The sequence below is a fragment of the Neodiprion lecontei genome, chromosome 2 (assembly GCF_021901455.1).
Source record: "Neodiprion lecontei isolate iyNeoLeco1 chromosome 2, iyNeoLeco1.1, whole genome shotgun sequence".
Taxonomy (NCBI): domain Eukaryota; kingdom Metazoa; phylum Arthropoda; class Insecta; order Hymenoptera; family Diprionidae; genus Neodiprion; species Neodiprion lecontei.
The window spans coordinates 9,820,654-9,840,679 of NC_060261.1; the positions used below are offsets into that span (position 1 = coordinate 9,820,654).

General features: G+C 38.8%; 1 protein-coding gene across 9 annotated transcripts in view; it reads left to right on the forward strand.

Moving 5' to 3' along the window:
• The window catches only part of LOC107218323 (Down syndrome cell adhesion molecule-like protein Dscam2), a 123,056-nt gene that overhangs the window by 91,373 nt on the left and 11,657 nt on the right, over positions 1 to 20,026 (forward strand). For 6 of the 9 annotated variants that reach the window (XR_006902613.1, XR_006902614.1, XR_006902615.1 and 3 more), the window contains exons 11-18: positions 2,325 to 2,624; positions 7,314 to 7,433; positions 9,093 to 9,266; positions 11,647 to 11,797; positions 12,370 to 12,518; positions 13,088 to 13,219; positions 17,535 to 17,835; positions 19,637 to 19,815. Coding sequence is in view for 6 of the 9 variants with exons in the window: in XM_046730283.1 (XP_046586239.1) it covers positions 2,325 to 2,624; positions 7,314 to 7,433; positions 9,093 to 9,266; positions 11,647 to 11,797; positions 12,370 to 12,518; positions 13,088 to 13,219; positions 17,535 to 17,835; positions 19,637 to 19,815 (1,506 nt within the window). In the remaining 3 variants the exon portion in view is untranslated. Of the gene's footprint in view, positions 1 to 739; positions 1,025 to 2,324; positions 2,625 to 7,313; positions 7,434 to 9,092; positions 9,267 to 11,646; positions 11,798 to 12,369; positions 12,519 to 13,087; positions 13,220 to 17,534; positions 17,836 to 19,636; positions 19,816 to 20,026 lie in introns of those variants that run through there. The other 3 variants (XM_046730285.1, XM_046730282.1, XM_046730284.1) reach the window with 3 other exon arrangements.

The following is a 20,026-nucleotide window of genomic DNA, read 5'->3' on the forward strand; positions in this document are numbered from 1 at the left end:
ATAACTTAAAGTGAAGAATAGCTACTTCTTTCTTGCATTTTATTATTGTTTGAGTTGGAGAAACTCTCTACAAACTTGTTGAAATTTTGTTTTTACCATCGCATGCTTCTGGCAGTGTCGGTACTGCAAGTTGAGCTGGTCAAGTATCGAAGATTACTCTCGGAAAAGCTTCTCGATGAAGTTTTAAAAACGAGTGCATGGTCGATGAATCGTCGCGATAAATCCTGGAACCCCTTCAGTACGAATTTGTTTGTGATCCCCTTATTTGAAATTTTATTATTCGGCTATAGTGTCATCTGCAATTTGAATTCGAAACACAATCTCGATCCCTATTTTCGACAATCGCGCCCTTTGAACTGCGTCAGCTGTTAGTGTCCCTTATTATTTATCCACGCGCAGTAATCGATATCTATACCGCATAATCAGCGCTGCCAGCAGATATCAGAATATTAATTCAGAACATTTTTCATCAACGATTAACGATAAATACGAGCGGTGGACTCGGGGTCAAAATAAAAAATAAAAAATAAAACGGAACGAATTCCAACCATTCGCAAGAAAGAACGGATCTAGGGATTTGCGAAGCAGGTCACAGGCTGCTACAACCAGGGAAAATTCCCGAGGAAAAGAAGTCTGCAAACACTGGAAAAGGGGAGGAGAGGAAGAGAGAGCCAAACGTGGACTAGGACCAGGTTCATCGCCGTTCAATTAAAGAAAGAAGTGTTTGTTGTAATTCCAGTTCCCCCAAAAATTAGCCCATTCACCGCCGACCGTGACCTCCATCTGGGTGAACGGATGACCCTGACTTGCTCTGTGACAAGGGGCGATCTGCCGCTATCAATCTCCTGGCTCAAAGACGGGCGCTCGATGGGTCCCTCTGAACGAGTCACCGTGACCAATGTGAACCAGTTCAATAGCGTACTGACGATTGAAAGTTTATCTCCAGATCATAATGGCAACTACTCCTGCGTGGTCAGGAATTTGGCCGCCGAAGTGTCGCGCACTCAGCGACTTGTGGTTCATGGTAATCACTCACTAGGCCTCATTACTGCCCGACGCCCTGCCCGCCCAGTATGAATGGATGTACATACTACATACATAAGTCTGTATATTGTCTGTGCGGCCAACACTGTGCTCTTGTCGTGCGTGGGATAAGCCAAGTACCATCATCTAGGATGAATTGTACCGATCAGTGATCAAGTTCAGAGGAGATTTGCGTCTAGTGTGCTTATAGGTATAAACACATCCACACCTCGCATGACCCGCTGTGAACCCTCTCTCTCTCTCTCTCTTTCTCTCCTATCGTTTCAATTTCCCATCATCATCCACCTGAGCCATCGTCACTGCTTGCCTCCATGTTTGATTTACTCCATCAGGTTGCAACCGTTTAGTTCTAACCTTTTCCGTAAACCATTGTTACTGGTTCTTCGATTCATCCTCGGTAGAATGCTTTACTCTGCATCTAATTGATAGAAAGAAAAAAGAAAAACCACGCTTCTCCCGACGCTAGACAAGAGTAACGTGGTGGTTCCGTTAAATTGGGTCTTGCTGCGAATGCCTGATACAAACGCCTTGGTCTGCGATGTACGGGGGGCAGGGGGGCACGGGGCCACCCCTCTGTTGTATCACTATATAACTACGTTACTATTACATGCTATACGTACTATATACTGTATATATATATACATCAACTATACATACTGTTATCACTATTATACTATCGCATATGAATGACACGTAATATCTTTATATACATACCTACCGTGATTGTGTTAAACGCGTATCAGGACGCACCGGAAACACCAAACAAGATCGTCTTCCGTCAGTAAAGAAGGTCGTGAAGATTGTTGTGTGATTTCCAAATGACATCGGTCTTGATTCGAATGAGTTCGTTCTAATTAAAAATCTGCGTGCAGATAAACCAATTCCAAATACTTCGATAACTCGAAATATTGATACCAATTACAATATCTCGATATCAACGTTGAGTAAATGCAGATTTGTGCCTTTTTGGCAGTTCTTGAACTGACGCACAAGACAGTGAGTGCGCTTGCTAGCATAGCTATCAAAAACTTGAAGTATCGAAAAAACGAATCATTTCTACGGCATCGAGAGGTTGTGCGGCCCCTAAAGAAGGGGGTCGGGTGATTCCGTTGAAGCCTGGAAACGCGCGGTCCGCAGGACTACATGTAAATATATACCGAAACGACAAATAGTCGAACGATGTGTATATATAAACATATTATGGGTACAAAGTTTCGTTTTCATACCATCTTTTTCTCGCTCTGACGTATGGTTCTCTGCTCTTTCTTGACCTTTTCCAGTACCCCCTATAATTGAGCCATTTACCTTCCAAGAGGGACTCTCTGAGGGGATGCGCACGCGGACGGTGTGCGGGGTCGCGGCGGGAGATCCTCCCCTGACCATATCCTGGCTGAAGGACGGGCAAAATCCCTTCCAGCTGCCCCCAAAGCTCGCATCCGCCGCCAATGTTTCCCAGCTCGATCCCTATTCCAGTCTCTTAAGTATCTCGAGTCTTTCGGCCGAGCATTCCGGCGACTATACCTGCGTCGCCGCGAACCCCGCCGCCGAGGTCAGGTACACGGCCAAGCTACAGGTAAAAGGTAACTAATCGCTACCACCACCACCACCGCCACCGTCGACCTCAAAACCCCAAACTCTCTCCTGGTCCCAAACCGAACACACGGATAGAGTCCGAAGTGTCGAGTCGTGGACAATTTTTAGTAAACACAGCGAAATATTTTCATCCGTTGGGAAAAATTTTACCTGCTTTTATGCAACTCAGGGTGGATTTTACCAAAATTCGCCTGTACTTATGCAATTTGAGGTACATTTAAACAAAATCCCGCCTGCATTCATGCAATTCGGGGTACATCTTGCCGCTATTCGCCTACACTTATGCAATTCTGGGTACATCTTGGAAAATCCCGCCTGCATTTATGCAATTCAAGGTAAATCTTACCAATATAAGCTGTCATTTATGCAACTGAGAGTACGTCTTACCGATCGATATTTCTCTTAATTTTCACGGTTCGTGATTTGAGAAATACAATGAGGAGTTTACTAATTGTGAACAAGGAGACGGATGTCGATCGGTAAAACGTACTTCGAGTTACCGAAATGCAGGTTACATTCCGGTGAGAATATATCCTGAATTGCATAAATACAGGCGGATTTAGTAATATAAAAAGTTCCTTCACTGGACAGATAGTTTTTTATTATTTTAACAAGGCTCCCCCGTCTAACTGAATATTATAGATATTCAGTCGACCGTATCGATTTTTAGTAACTTAAAACTGAAATTCATCTCAGAGGAAGAGAAAAAGAAACGGACTGAATCTTGTCGAATATAAACCACCCGAATCGTTGAATCTAAAAAAACCTGGCAACTTTCCCAATTTTCTGTGATTAAACGAGACCGTCTTCGAAGAAACTCCGTCTGTAATTTCCATCTCTGCAGTGATTTCTATCTACCAGCTGTACAAATATAAAGTTAATTGAAGTGTACCGCGGTTTGTTCGAACTCAGTTCAACTTTTTCGCGTTTTCGCTTCAAGTTTGATTCGACGAGCGATCAAACGCAAGTGGTAAATTTTCTTTCAAATTTATTTGCTATGGTTGTTTTTCTTTTTTTTTTTTTTTTTTTGTCACAGTTACTTCGCCATGAAATGAATATATAAATTCTCATACCAACATGGTTGAATGTTGAAACACCGACGAAACGGGGAATTGGGACCAGGACAAAGTTTAACCCTAGAAACGGATGAGCTTGAAACAAAATTCCCGTATTCCTGTGACAAGTTGGTTAATTAAGCGGAGCTAATTAAATTATAATTAAAACACGCTAATTGTAAATTCGCGTATATTGTGACAAGCTCACCTTTCACCATCCGCGACTGACATCAAGCAGAAATTTCTTACGTAATTAACTGCAAAGTTTTCGGCATAATCATTGTGTGTGATTAAAAGACAAAAAATATAATCTGCCACACAGTGCGTTTAAGCTCTGGAAATTTCAAGTTTGTCATTGGCAGTCGCGTTTCCCCGTCCACCTTCGACACACCTTCAAAATTGAAAGGAACATCACGCCATCATCGTCATAATCATAATCGCCATTATCATTATATACGCTTTCGGTTTGAATCCTGCGCCTAATTCATTCGCAATCACCAAATATTCCCGCTAGGAATTTAGCTGACCCAGATGAAGAGAAAATTGTTGAAAATGAATATTGCATACCCTTCAGTTTTCTTGTATTATCACGGTACTCGCAATATGCGAAAATTACACCAGTGCACTTTAAGGATATATCGATACGTACAGCTGTAGATTGAAGATAATAAGCGTATAGTTTTTACAGAGGTAAACAGTTCGCATATAGTTTATCATCCCGAGCACAGTATAGTATCCTATTACATTATTAATCACGAGCCTTCAGTTTAATTGAGCTTATATGTATACAGTAGCTGCTGATTTCGCTAATCTAGCATCGCGTTCGTCGAGTTAAAAGTACGTAGCAAAACCATCTTTCAATCGAACGTAACATTTTTAATTTCGACTCTAAGGGCAATTATTTTTTTTTCTTTTTTTTTTTATCTTCTTATTTTTACTATCAAAGATTAATTAGAAGAATTTCTACTGCAACAATGAAACACTTCATCAACGCCAAATAAGGAAACAAAAAAACTTGAGGCTTTGAATAACTGGAGAACTTTTCTTCAATTTCTACATCAGCTGCGGGAACCGATATCAAATAGAAATGTATATTATCATAATATCAAAGTCAACTCGCACGCTGGGCGAACGTAGTGACTAAAATTGCAAAAATTTCCCTGAAAGTTTCGTTGAACCTTGTGCTTAATTAACTTGTTGATGAGTTTTCGTATCGTATTACGGACCCATAGAACACGTTGCAAACTGATTCTTGGTTCAAAAGAGGCTCCTGGATCTGAGAAAGTAATTAAACCTCGATTAATTTTAATCTCAATCTGAAACTAATTTATCGCGCGATCCTATCCATTGCAGAAATCTTCCTCAAAACTGATCTCGGATATCTTTATCACTGATTCGTGAAGCGGCTTAGCCCTGCAGGTTTGATAAACCCAGTTAAACTTTCATTCGGTAAAATTCACACTGATTTTCGCTTCAAAGACAACTGCATTTTCGAAAGATTTGAAATATTGGAAAAGGGTAGGTCTTAAAATTCCTAGCGTGGACGCGTTCGATCCCAGTAACCTAGAACTCCTTGAACACAATGTGCGTGTATTCAGTTTACGTTGCTTTGGCTCTCTGGGAATGCGTCGGTATCTCGTGGACCCCTCTGAGGTTTGTTTGACTTGACAGAATCATAAAGGTAACAGTTGCACCTTCCTCATTTACCGTTATTATAACCTGTATGAAACATACAGCAACCAAGAAAAAAAAAAAAAAAAAAAAACTCCAATTTTTTGCACGCCTATTTCTCTCAACCTTCACTTTTTAATCTTCTATTATATAATATATATTTACTATACTCTTTCACTATTTTACATCAATCGTTGGACACTTTCTATCTCTGTATTTTACATAATCTTTTGCATGCTTTTTATATTCACCCCGTAAATTGGTAACGCGGTCAAAGCAATGAGGGTTGTTTTGTTTGGTAAAAAAAAAAAAAAAAGAAAATTATGCACAACTGGTTGTTTAGGATTTTTTATTACACAAGCTTGTGGAATATCAGATAAGACTGTGTTATGAAATTAAAAAATTGAAACACAACACCTGCAAATGCCTTGTCCGCGATGTTTGTTATGGTAGTTGTACGTATATATTAGTAATTGAATTTGGAATAGAAATTCTCGTTTGCTGTTCGCGTTCACGAGAAGAGAGAAAAAAAAAGAAAATCACCAACCAAACTTGTAAAAAGTTGCGTATCATAAAGTAATAGTTCGAAATTATCGTTCTCGTGATATTCATTATTGTTGTTATTATTATCGTTACTCACAAGTAAAATATTATTATCATCATCATTATTGTTATTATTATTATTGGGATTACTATCATTATTATATTATATATATATATATATATATATATATATATATATATATATATATATATATATATATAAATATGATTATTATATATTATTGCCGTTGTAAGAGGTTGAACCACCCCCCACAGTATCTACACAGTATCTCGCTTATGCAGCGTTATTATATCACCACAGTAACGTAGATCCCGGACCTTCATCATTAACGATGTACAGGGTGTTCTTAAAACGATTTCTATTTTCTTCTTTATCGTGCGATATAATGCATCGAGATTATGAAATTCTTTTATTTAAAATACCTCCAGCTAGAAATTTCGAACCGTACAAATTCCTTTGCTTGATCGATTCTTCTCATTTAACAATAATGAACTTTCGTGTCGAATCGTTCGGTAGCCCTGGTTCAATTTTTCATCATTATCCGACGTCTGTGAGTCAATTTAAAATCAGCAACGCGAGAGATGAAAAAAAAAAAAAAAAATAAGTCGAGCGAACAAATTGTAATATTACTTTTTCTTGTATCATATTGCATATTATCACTTACGAGTATAAAGCAAATTTTACAACGTTTTGAGGTATGTGATACAAATATATTTTATTAAATCCGGTATGATTTCTTGTCTTGGTTGAAGAAAAAAAAAAAAAATTTCAAAAAATTTCAATCATATCAACAGCAGAGGAATCTAACGATATCGAAAACAGCCGATCGTTGGATTCCATTATACGTGATATCTAACGATTAACGATAAGACGTAACTCAGCCCGAGCTCAGGATCGCAACGAATAAGGAGTAAAGTAAAAGTTACTTCAAGTCGCCCTGTATGTCGCCATATAAACATCTCTCGATATATCAATATATACATATATGTATATATGTGTGTGTGTATATATATATATATACACATATATATATATATACATGGTATTAATTTTATATACATAAATATCGTAAAATTATACAACGAAGCGATGTTAGTAAATCACTATAGAAGACACACGCTTTTTGAGTATATACATATAAAATTGCTATCATCATTATTATTACTATTATACAGCACCGTCCGTGCATCGGCGCCATTTTGTCGCCCTCCTGAGTTCATGCGCTTTTATATTTATAATTATATTATTATTATCACATTATTATACACACTGATGTTATATCAGACCTATATATACTGTTATACCTCAGCCCCGTAAGTTAAAGAAAAAATCAGGCCCTCTCGGCCCCCCGAATTAAATTCTAACGCTATTCTCTCTCGTTGCAGTTCCTCCTCGATGGATAGTCGAGCCGACCGACATCAGCGTCGAGCGAAACAAGCACGTCGCCCTTCACTGTCAGGCCCAAGGCGTCCCGACGCCCACCATCGTCTGGAAGAAGGCCACGGGTGCGTAAACATATGGAGTACATTTTTGTTTTTCATTTTTGTTTTTCATTTTTTTTTTTTATTTCAATTTACTTATTTACATCGCGGTAACAGGGGATGGAAAAACGCCGCAACCTTGCAAATTCCATTTTTCGGGTACATCGTAACGTTAAGTGTCCTATAGAGTCTGATTTTCTTCGTTTTTTAGTACAGAATCACGTGTGGCAGAAAACTTTTTCCGAAAGTTTCAAAAAAGTGTCTAAAATCGTGAAAACGTAAGCTGTTCTCTTGCGCCGCACCGAGAGAAAATTTTAGTTCCGTTTACCGCTCAGTCGTTAACTATTTTTATTTTTTACCACAATCGAAAAATCTAGTTCTAGGTAGAAAATGAAAATCAGTAAGTGTAATTATAGCTGTGACTAGAAAATCTGTAGTAATATGTGTGTCCATTCTTTTTAAATATGATCATGCGTACTGTATTTTTTATCACTGTATTGCTGTAATTCAACTTTAATGCAAGAACAAATTAATGTCAAAGTGTTATTTGACTGGAAAAATTTAGTAAATATAACAAATAGATTTTAATCACGCTGCTATAAACAGCTGAAAATTTAATATTGTCAATTATAATTATTTGCGAAGAGATATTGGCAGGCTTTATATCACGTATTATATGTTTTTGCAATATTTGAGCTTGCAACGGCGGCGGCGAAGTTGCCTATAACCAAACCCAGCTCTCTCCCTATCTCTCTCTTTCTCCGCCTTTACATCCTAATTGAGATGGAAAATAGCGCTTAACATCAAACGATATGATCTCGTTAAATTTTCCGGGGAAAGTGTGGTAAAAAAATTGCAATTCCTCGCTCATCTTTCAGTGCAAATAAGCAAAAAAGAGAAAAAAAAGGGGGAGATCGTGGAGGAAAAAAAGAGAAGAAGTAAACGGAAAGGACTAGAAAAATTGAACCGAACGGTTATTCCCAACTGAGTGGATACTTACGCAGAGTCGAAAATCATTAGCGAACCCCACGATTAAAAGCTCGAATGAAAGACAGATCTTTTACATGATATTTATAAATGTGAATACTTTGGTCGACATGGCAAAATTCTAACAAACGTAACCATAACATCAAAAGAACCATGTGTCACAAGAGTTTTGAAACGCTCAAAGTGAATTATTCATTGGCAAAGAATTAATTTTATTAAATGTAGCACAATTTGTTTGGAAATTAATTACCAGGGAAATGTTTGTTATTTGTTTCCTCGCTTAATAAACAGGTAACAAAATTAACAAAATGATTACAAATTACGACGTAAAATTGGAGTTAGGGCTTCTTACAAAATATTTTTGATGTACGTGATGATTCATCAAAAATTAATTATGAACAAATATTGATCTGTTCCTTAAAACTTGTAAGCCAATAGGCGTCACACACTGCAGAAATCATGATATAATCATTTAATAATAAGGAAATTGCTTGTTTGCTGCAATAATCGTTAGTTTCTTCATTAAAAATTATAATCCTTTTGGACAAATTTTTTTAGTCAAGCCTCTGACCTGAAGCCTTTTTCTTTCATAATTCGGTGTATTTCAAGACGCTTATATTGAAAAGATATTTAATAAATCGTTAATTAAGGGCCTTCCAATATCATTTCAAACATTTTTTCAAATGCAATTTCCAGGAAGTAAATCCGGGGAGTACGAAGAGCTGCGTGAGAGAATGTACACAAAACTTTTAACGAACGGTACGTTATTGCTCCAGCATGTAAAGGAAGACCGAGAGGGTTTTTATCTCTGTCAAGCAAGCAACGGTATTGGTAGCGGAATCGGGAAGGTGGTTCAGCTCAAGGTCAACTGTAAGTATCACACCGTTGCAAAATTTAGGGAATAGTATATATTGTGTGACACGGAGGCAAACTCGGTCCTTTTGGGCCGAGCGTAAGTTTGCAATATGAATAGTAGGTGAACCGAAGACGAATATTAAAAATATTCCTTGTTGCGCACGATACTTTATACAACAAGAGTATGTTACGCGTTTTTTCACGAAGCACGAAATCGGGGTTAGGCTTGCGTAATGTTGGATTTGTTCGCGACGGCGCATGCGCACAGTACAGAAAATACCAGTTTCGACTCCTCGGACTTAAAAGTGGTCTTTTCTGTACGTCTTGCTTTGTGTACGTAAAACACGCATGGAAAAACCCGGAAAACATTCTCGTGTTACATAAAGTGAGTTATACGTTTAGCAAAGAACGTAGTGTTGAACTGATTCAAGATAAAAGATTTTGAGAGTAAAAGAAATTTTATAAAGTTTAGTTCGGTTATCTTGCTCTCATTAGATACATATTATCTTGCTACATAGCCATGATTTATTTTTGTGTGCATCATTATCATAGGTATATTTTTTATTTCACCTTGACAAAAATTTTATCGTCATGTAACTTCAAATTGGAGCATAACAACCCGCTTTATGATACTTATTCAACGAACAGAACTTACATGAATTCTTGTTTTTCCCCGCCATTTCGTTACTTAGAAAACTTATTCCAGGTTTTCTTCCGACTTTCATTTCAACCTTTCGTATTCTCTTCTTTGTCAGTTTCAACTGCCGACTCCGTTTTATTTTTCTTATATTTCTTCGCCTCCTGTTATTCCTACCCATAGGATTAAATTTACGTAACGCGTGGAAAAGCGCGTAAAAAAATGTTAGCATTATAAAAAAATATTTTAAACGCAATTTCGAATCGAAGCGCATCTGGTGAACCATGATAACGCGTCAGAGATCCTTTCAAAACGATTGAACGATTGCAATTATAGTAGTAAGAATTGTTGAAAACCCTCGGAGCTTTTTGCTTTGACTTAAAACGTCTTGCCGAGTATGAATTCAAGAATACTCGCTATTATACCTGATCACATTACATGGATTGTCTGAGCCAGTTTCAATCGAAATTCCGGTTGGTTTTTCACCGCCTGTAAAAGTAGGCCGATGATTCGTCTGAGCTTTTTTGTTCTCGTTGTTCATTAAGCTTTCGCTCCTTTGTGATCGAAGTGAAGCTTCTCCTTTTCTCATTTTTCTCTTCTCTTAGACTCGGTATAATATTTGTGTGTATTTATACCTGAAAAAGCTTCTTGAAATTTGTGCTGATATTAAAGCAACTTGAGGTTTAATTTAGCGGGATTTTAATGACCGAGAATCGGCGATGAGTATCCTCAAACTATATTTAATGCGGCTTTCGTCAATTCGCGTCGTATGATGGCAGCTGGAAACCAGTTTTCATCCCGCCTAACTCGAGATACTTAGAGCGTCCTATAATTAGTTTCCAGACCGAATTTCACCCTCCCAAAACAATTAAAACGGACCTTTGGAATGTCCTGCGTCGAGTTGAATTAAATTTCGTGCAATTTTCGTGAAATCTGAGAAGTCCGCCCAACCGTGATATTGTCACATTATTTATACCGCCAATAAGTGCAAAATCGTCTGGCCCTTCGACGCCACGAAGTTCTCTCTGAACATTATACGAAGTTCCTGTCCTGTCCGAGAAGTTGAAATCCTGTTGGCGTCGTCACCGGTGGATTATTGCGAACTAGAATCAGGAATTGAAGAACCAAGCTATGCAGCGAATTGAATTTAGATGCAGAACACGACGCAAACCCGAACTACTCGATGCTGGTTCAAAGTCACGTCCAAGAAGTTCGGGAGGTTAATCGAATATTTAATGAATGCAAACGGGATTTTAATCACCCGACTATTGTACCTGGGAGTAAGATTCCTTCGTACAGTAGGTCAACATGGCGTTGCCGTTAAAATTTTTGTCCTTGAATGGGGTTTTAACCCCGTTAAAATTCATTTGAAAACTCTCGACGGTATAATCAACTCGGTTAAATTACCGCCAAGTGTGAAACCCGTTTCAATTCAATTCCATTCCTCCGATTGCTTACACAAGCACGAAGATCGCGTTCGTTGTGTCACCTGATTCCCATTCGCGATCTTCCAACAGCTGGAACTTCAACTACAGCAACTAGTACTGTAGCTAATTTCACAGAGTCTCAGAAACTTCCGTTCAAACTTTGATCCAGCTTCGTGGCACAATCACACACGGTGAAAACACAGCGACGACTCGACTGGATCCAATGGTCTCTGCATGTTAATTATGTGTCACATCCTGCAGACTTCAGACTAATGCACTTTACCTTGCTCATGAGATCCAACGAAGTTGACCCTGTCTCCTCTATCGACAGCCTCTCCATATTTTGCGGCTCCTTCTCGTCTGGTAACGATAAAGAAGGGCGATACCGCGACGCTACACTGCGAAGTCCATGGCGATAAACCGGTCACTGTCACTTGGTTGAAGGGTGGAAAGGTCGAGCTCAATCCTTCGACGAATTATCGGTAAGAAAAGACTTTTAGACCTGACAAAGTGTCAATTAGTCGATGCTTAGTGGAAATATCGAGTCATTTTTTATTATACACCGAAGTCTCCGTTTGCGTTGATTGAGGTTTGAGTTGATTTAATCAACTTTGACTAGTGAGAAAAGTTGTTATTGAGTTTTCGAATGTATTAATATCCAATCTCACGCTTTTTTAAAGTTATCATTGTCGAGCCATCATAACCATCAACATATCTGATAGTGGAATTCCAAGTTGATGGTCGGTGTAACCTTAAGACACACGGCGTTAACTGGATTCCGGCGTTAACTTAAATAGTGGTGACCTTACTTCTAATGAGAATGTAGCTACTCTCATGAAAAATAGTTCATACAACTTGACTGAACTTCCACTTTTCCGGCTAGTCGAAGTTGAATCATGTGCTGGTAGTCTTGGTTTCCAACCATATACAATCTACCTTAAGTAACGGTAAATGTTACATATCTTATGAAAGGAACCGTAACAACGTGCTTAGTCTAATTTAACGCCTGCATGATATCATTTTTCACAACATAAATTCGTATTTTCTCTTCAAGCGTCACTGTAAAGCAAGAGATAACGCCGGACGGCGTCGTGGCTCAGCTTCAGATCGCTTCAGCCGAAGCTTCGGACAATGGAGCTTACTTTTGTCAAGCCAGCAATCTTTTCGGACGCGATCAGCAGCTGGTGCAGCTTCTGATTCAAGGTACACCGTTTTTTCTCACATTATACGTAGTACCAATCTTTTTACAAGAGGATAGAGTGAGTGTTCTGGAAATGAAGCTTGATCACGCTCGGAGGTGTTGGAAAGTTAAAGTCCAGGGAGGATGATGGGGATTGGAAAGACACGAGACACAATTAGGTGGATCAAAATCGGACCTTCGCGAGTACTTTGCCCTGGGCTTCTAAGCGCATGTCATTTCTCTTCCCCGTTATCGTTTCAGTAACGCTTAGTTAGTGTGAATTGCCAGCGAAGTCCAGACACGCTAGGCAGAGAACGTTGGCTGCAATTCAAGCTGAATCTGACGCTCGATTAATCACCCGAGAGATTTAATTCCAAAGTGTAATTAATTACACCGTTCTGGTTTACTTTTTTGCCTCGTCCTGAAGCGAGCTGGGCGGCCCTTTGCACGAAAGTACTGCGGCGGACGGGGAATGAAAAAATAAAAACTAGGGGAAAAATAAAATCTCAAAAACATATTTAATCTCCTCGAAATAAGCTCTTTGGATCCCGGCTTCTAGCGACTTGAAAAAATCAGTCGACTCGTGTTACAGAACCTCCTCAAGCACCCAACGCCCTCGAAACTGCAATGGTCGGCAGCAGGAGCATTAATGTCAAATGGCAGCACAAGGCTCAGGACACTGGTGAAGTCACGAAGTACATACTTCAGTACAAAGAAGGAGAAGGTGAGCGAATTGAATTTACAGACGAAACATCGGGTTACACCATAAATGCCATTGAACTGCGCGAATACCATTGACCCATAAATTAGCGAAAATTGGCACAAATGCTGCCAAATTTTAGGACTTTTTACCCTTCCCAATGTACATGTATAAATTTAGCTGCTATCTTCTGTCCTCCTCTTTGAAAACATCACCAGCTTCCTTGCTTCCTGATTAATAAGGTGTATAATACAGATGGAGTAAAATTGTAGACTGCGCCTGATGGACAGTTGGTGCGGAAAAGAACGCCAGCTCTTGAATTTTGAAAACCTTTGTGAGATTTTAGAGATTCGGTGGTCATCACAGCGCGTTTCACACCATGGAATGACGGCGCGGAAGAGTAAGCACGGCTAATAGATTGTCCTACTTTAGGAAGGGAAAGTAGGGATTTCCAAAATCTCGCATAAGCCTGTTTTATGGAGCGAAGAAGCGTTCGTGGCTCTTCTAGATTCCTATTGCTCAAATAAGCCGCGTCCCGACGCCCCGAGAATCCGGTCGCACCCAAACCAACCCGTGAACCCAGAACCTGCAAAAACAAAGTTTATCCTGAGCTCAACTTGAGCAGGATACCTGCCATGGCTCCGTCTTCTTCTTTATAAAGTTGTTATTAAATTTTACACAAATTTATAGTTGCGTATAGCCGCGGTTCCGCTGAAATTATTAGCTGTGCAGACAGCAGTTCGAAGCTCGCTTCTCCAAGGTTATTGTACATACTGAACAAAACAGAAAAAAAAAATAAAAAACAAAAAAAAAAATTATGACACAACGGTTCAAAACCTCCGCGATCGAGGTGGATTAAGTTAAATTTGATTAAAACAATATTTTCTTGTTACGTTTTATGTTTTGAATGAAGGCGGCTGGTTGGCCAAAAGTTGACGCTTTTTGTAACTAATTTTAATACAAGATATTCGTATACTCAGGTTTATCAAATTATTAATAAATTCCTAATGTACGAGAATCTCTTTAAAAATATAAATATTGATCACACTGGAATTATAAACAAAAGCTTTTATAACCATGCCTTTTCGGCTCAATTTAATGTGATTAAAAATCTAGTTGGTTCGGTCTTTCTATAAAGTCATGGAATCGCTTTTTTCTATCATGTTGGTATCATTGACTATTTAATTTCACAACTGTGACGACTTGAGGGTTGTTTATACCCGTGCGGTAAGAAATAGATTGCAACTGAGTTCAACTTCGGGCTTTTGCGCTTAAGATCATCCAAGAAATCAAGCAGTAGGGTTAAATAAATGCTTGGTATTATTAGACTACGAGATTGAGGTTTATTGATTGGTTTAAAAGGTGGAGACGAAGCGAACAGTGTAAAAGATAGATGAAAAGTGCGTAGGTCGAAGGGTAAAGATGAAGTTACTAGGGATGAGTAGGACGAAGTCTAAATGAGTGCAAAAACAGAGTGCATGATCAGGGTTCTGGGAATGAAAGGAGATACTCGGGTGTGCACAGGATGTGCAAGAAATTGTTGAGTCCAATTACATAAAGAGGCTAGATAAAAAGGACGAAGAATGCGAAGAGGGACTGAGCACTTGACACAACGTTGCATCGATAGCGATTTCGATCAACAAATGGCAGTGATGAATTGAATACTGAGAAAAAAAGAAATTCCGTTTCAGTAACTTTGCAGAGAATAGTTTTCTGAATAAAACGAATGTTCAATAAGTGAGAACGCTCGACTTTATCAGATTCTTAATAATTTTTAAACGGTTTGAAACGAATCATCGGTATTCAAACTTCGCTTTGTAATTCCAGTATTTGTAACTTTTGTATGTGGAGGAATTAGGAAAAATAGCTTAGGAATACAATAATTTGGTAAATGCTTAATCGACGACTACAAATCGTGATATAACTAATAAAATGTATCGATTTTTGACCAACCAATCTTTTTAAACAAAAAATGTTTAAGTAAAATCACCGTAATAACGAGTCCTTAAACTACGGAAAACGACTTTTCAATTACATTTCAAGATGACGAATCGAATGTTGTTTTTCCAAATATCGATTTCAACACTTCCTGTTAAAAAACTGTCTCTCGTGAATATTTTGATACACGATTTTCCGAGTGAAAAATCCGAGTACCTTGTAAAGAGCATTGTAAGCTAGTCGGATATCCCGACGTTTCACGCGTATAACACGAAACGAAATATGATTATATCCACTAATTTGCAACGTTATACCCGGAGCCGGTGATCACGGCAGCGCGAGAGGAGGATGAAAATTGGCCTGCAGAATCGAGAAGCGACTAACGCCTGGCGGCCCTAGATTATACTTTAACGTTCAATTAAGACGCTATAAATTATATTTAAAAGGTGAGCGAGCCGAGTTACGGTCGTAATAATAAACTTTCGCGGGTCTCCGAGGCCCGGATTTACATTGTAGCAACTTTACACCCTGCGCGGAAACAGTAAACCATTCGGCTATCCAATTTCGGGTTTATCCCGAAATCTGTAGATACCGAAAGCTCCGCTCGGACTGACCCGATAGTTTGAATAATTCATTAATCACCAGAAGACCCTTCGAGGTTGACCTAGTGTCCGAAAGGTACGGGATTTTCACAGTTTCGCAAAAAAAGAAGGGAAGAAATTGCGAATTACATTGTTAGTCTCTCGAAACATGGGTCACGAAGCACTGCGTGTGTTTTAAATGAAAATCATCGAAAAACGACGGCGTTTAAAATGCAAGATTAAATTCTACGGTTAGATTTCTGTGAATTCGATGGACAAGAATTTTTACCAATCGTTTGAAACAAACTTTGAATGTAATGTGAAGATTTGAAAATTAAAAATTTCGAAATTATTTCAAATGTCAGACAAAGAACAATGTGTTGGAAAACTTTTACGCATCAAAGGCAATACGAATATCTCTTCTTGAAATATTCTATACGATTGCAAATGAAATGTTAGAACGTCAGGAGCAAATTCTTTGCCAGAAGAGTTACTCAATTAGAAGAATGTGTAATTTCTCGTAATTTATATAGGTTTGATTAATGATGCCATGGTCGAAAGTATTTTCTCTGCCAAAACTGGATTAATCGTTGCACAAATTCACTCGATGATTAAATATATGTAAATATGTGAATAAGAAGAATGACCGTCGTCAAATAATTACGCTGCAGCTCCTGTAGTTGCCTATACAATAATAATTGATTATTTCCTAAGACTTATAAATACGCTAAGTCATTACTCATTTACTTCTCAACCTCCCCGAGTTTGTGCAATAAAAAAAAAAAGAAAAAAAACAGACAAGAGCATCTTGTCTTAAATGGAAAATATCTTCGTTAATTTTTCTCTCGAAATGATGAAAGGTGTGGCATGATGCGCGCGATATTATACAGTGTACAACTTCATGGATCCCCCAGCTTAATGAACGGCCCTAAGTATCCGATATTGCGTTCATCTGCTTCGAGAAACTCGATCAATCAATCCTTTCACCGACGGTCGAAGCACTCGACCGTGGCTAACGTCGCCATTGCGATTTATGTATACGGGACTTAAAACACACTTGCTTGCTCTCCATGGTCTGCAAATTTCTACCGGGCACGGTTCGGGTTTTCGTCAGGAGTCGATTATCCAATCTCATTGTCAGAATTGTCATGTCTTCGCGATTTAAGATTTCGCCGACTTCAGTAGATTTTGATTCATTTCGAGAATTTAAAATTGGTGTTAGAAAAAAAACTGTTGCCTGACTCTGCAAATTTTTTAAGGATAGATTATTCAATGGTTTCCAAGGATATCAAAGATATTATAATTAATACTGCCAATAATTTGCTGAAAAATTTAAGTGACTAGCTGAAAAAATGTCACACGCTCTCGATAATGCCGCATATTATTTAACGATAACCGTGAATATTTCACGTAATTTTGTATGAATGTTATCGTAGAAATCGAAAATTATCGTAAAATAGTTCGAACAATCAAGCGTTTGACAAATGTCAAGAATGGTCAAGATCCTAGTGTCGAAGATCATCTATAAGATATTGGAAGAATTGTATTTCCTGTATTTGATTTCGTAACAACTGCAAGCCTCAGTGAGTAAATCAGGCTGATTCTGGATACAGATTCCCATACCGACACTTACCGATACTTAGTCAAGACAAAAACCTTCATCAAGAATTCAAATCAATCGGAGTGGGGATATCCCCCACCGTCGAAGATTCTTGAGAAAGGTTTGTGTCTTGTCTAATTGTAAGTGTCGGTAAATGTCGGTATGGAAAACTGCATACAGAACCGCCCTGGTATTCCTGCTAACCTTGGATTCATTACAGGAGGAGTTTGGCAGCAGCAGGAACTGTCCGGACCTCCGTTGCCCTACGCAGCCCTTATTGACGATCTGAAGCCAGCGACTCGCTACTACATTCGCGTTATCGCCGAAGGACCCGCAGGGCGATCTGCTCCGTCCCCAGATCTGGTTGTGAGAACGGAACCCCAGAGGCCAGCGGGTCCTCCGATCAATCTGGCCGCCAGGCCTGTATCTGCTACCGAAATCCTCGTCACCTGGGGACCACCGATACCGGAACTCAGGCACGGAGATATACAGAGCTTCAATATTGGCTACAGAGAAACCAGGTGAGTTGAAACTGAAACGCTCCGACGGTAAAAATAAAAACTTCCGAAATCCAGGTTTTGAAACTATTGCTTTAACGTAGCTTCCTTGAAAAAGCATTAAGCTGGAGGTGAGGATGTCAAACCAGAACCATGCACAATTTGAGAAGCTGTTTTATCGGTGAAGATGGTTTTTTTTTTTTCTTTCAAGATATATATTTGGTTCTTTTTTGCCCGTAGCATTAAAAATACATACCGTATATGCAAATTTGAATGTCCACCATGCATCCGGCTAATAAATCGATAATAGACATTTCATGGATACTAAATGCTAATATTGCATACTGCCGAAGGGATCATGATTTCATTACTGTAGATATATGCAGTGATCGGAAATCCGAGAATTTAATGTTGATATTGATTACTAGTAATAAAATTTCGAAACTTACAACCAGAGCCGTAGTGTATTTCACGCGTCTATTCACTGCGTTCTATTGTTTCGTAAAATAAGTTTACAAGAATCTCGATGCACCGCAGTTGCAGGGAAATATTGCAAAGATATTGCGGGAAATTCTGTAATGATTGTGAAAATTACCGGCTCTGCGTCTAGCCTCATCAAGAGCTCCTCACTCCGTCAAACCAATTGAAACAAGACTGATAATTATAACCAATTTGTATATTTTGACTTGGTTATGGCTATAAGGTGGAACACTAAGCATGTAAATCTGACGGATGAGATTCCATCTTGAACGTCACCCAGACTCAACTTCCTGGAACATTGATTAGCTTATGAAACCCCCTCGCTTCGAATCGAAAACAGGAGAGTAAAAGGGACAGATATAAACGGAGAAACTATTCTCTCCAACCAGCCATGTAAATCCTGTCAGGCTTGATTAATATTGAACAACGTATGTGGTGAATATAGAGGGTTATCAACAGCTAAGTTTGCGTCTGTAGAATTGACAGTTTTCTTGATAAGAATCTTTCATTCAACGTCAGACGTCACGTTTACATTTGATCCAATAATTTTATTAGAAACAATTTTGGGAATGCAAATTTTTCGCTCCGATATCTAGTATCTAGATATATTTGATTTTAATAGACCTATTTCACCGTATTTTTTACGATTTACTTATTTCATGTGCAAAAGCTAAGACCTTGCAGTTTGCACGGAGTTTTTCACGCCTTTGTATTCGCATAAATAACCCAATATAGTCCACTGATAAAGCAGTTGTGAGTTTTGAGAATTCGTGTCTCAACAACCAATTACTTTATTTAATTCTGGTTCGTTTTATTCAAAAATATGTAGATCAAACTTCATTTCAATATTTTTTATCAAAGTTAATCAATAAGTATTAATCAAATAGTATTGTTATTAAAAAATACGTCAACCATTTTGCTCGGTGTCATTTTTCGTACTGGCTACGATATCTCGAAAACTGTTGAACCATTTTACTTCAAATTTGGAAACTGTATTCATGAATAGTATATTCTCTGTGTTTAATCCCACTTTTTTCTGTCATATTCTTTTGTCAATTGAATAGAAACGTCGTAAAAGTCGAACAGGAGTATCGAATTTTGACTTCACGCGATCGCCATTTTGTTCAGAAAATAGATCCGATTGAAAAGAATCTTGATCGACATACTTTTGAATGAAACAAATCCTGATCAAATTGAATAATTAGACGTCGAGATGTAAATTTCAAAAATTCACCCACTACTTCAGCCATATACCTACTCGATAAACCCTCTGAACCAAGCTTTGAGCCACATTCGAGTTTTCCGATCCTGAAACACTTACAACCCGTAATCTATGGGTTCCCAGCTCGGGTAACCCGGCCTACAACTTCACCCCGGTTTCCGGCGATGGTGAGGAAGGAGGGGGTGAACTTCATCTCACTGGATTGAGGGCATACACACGTTACACATTGGTAGCCCAGGCCGTCAACCAGGTTGGCTCAGGTCCGCTGTCAGAGCCACTAACCACCCAGACGTTGGAAGACGGTGAGTGACGTGATTCTTGAGAGAAGACGACTTTTCGTCGATTGATTCACAGCCGATACGAGACGGAATCCTTCAGCCACACCGCGGGTAATGACAAGCTGATCATCCCCGTCAAAAGGGGCCCTTCAACGCCGATTAGCGAGGGTGGTGGTTACTTTGAGGGAATTTTCGGTACTGACGGAATGCGAAGCCATTCAGTGAAGTGTTCTCT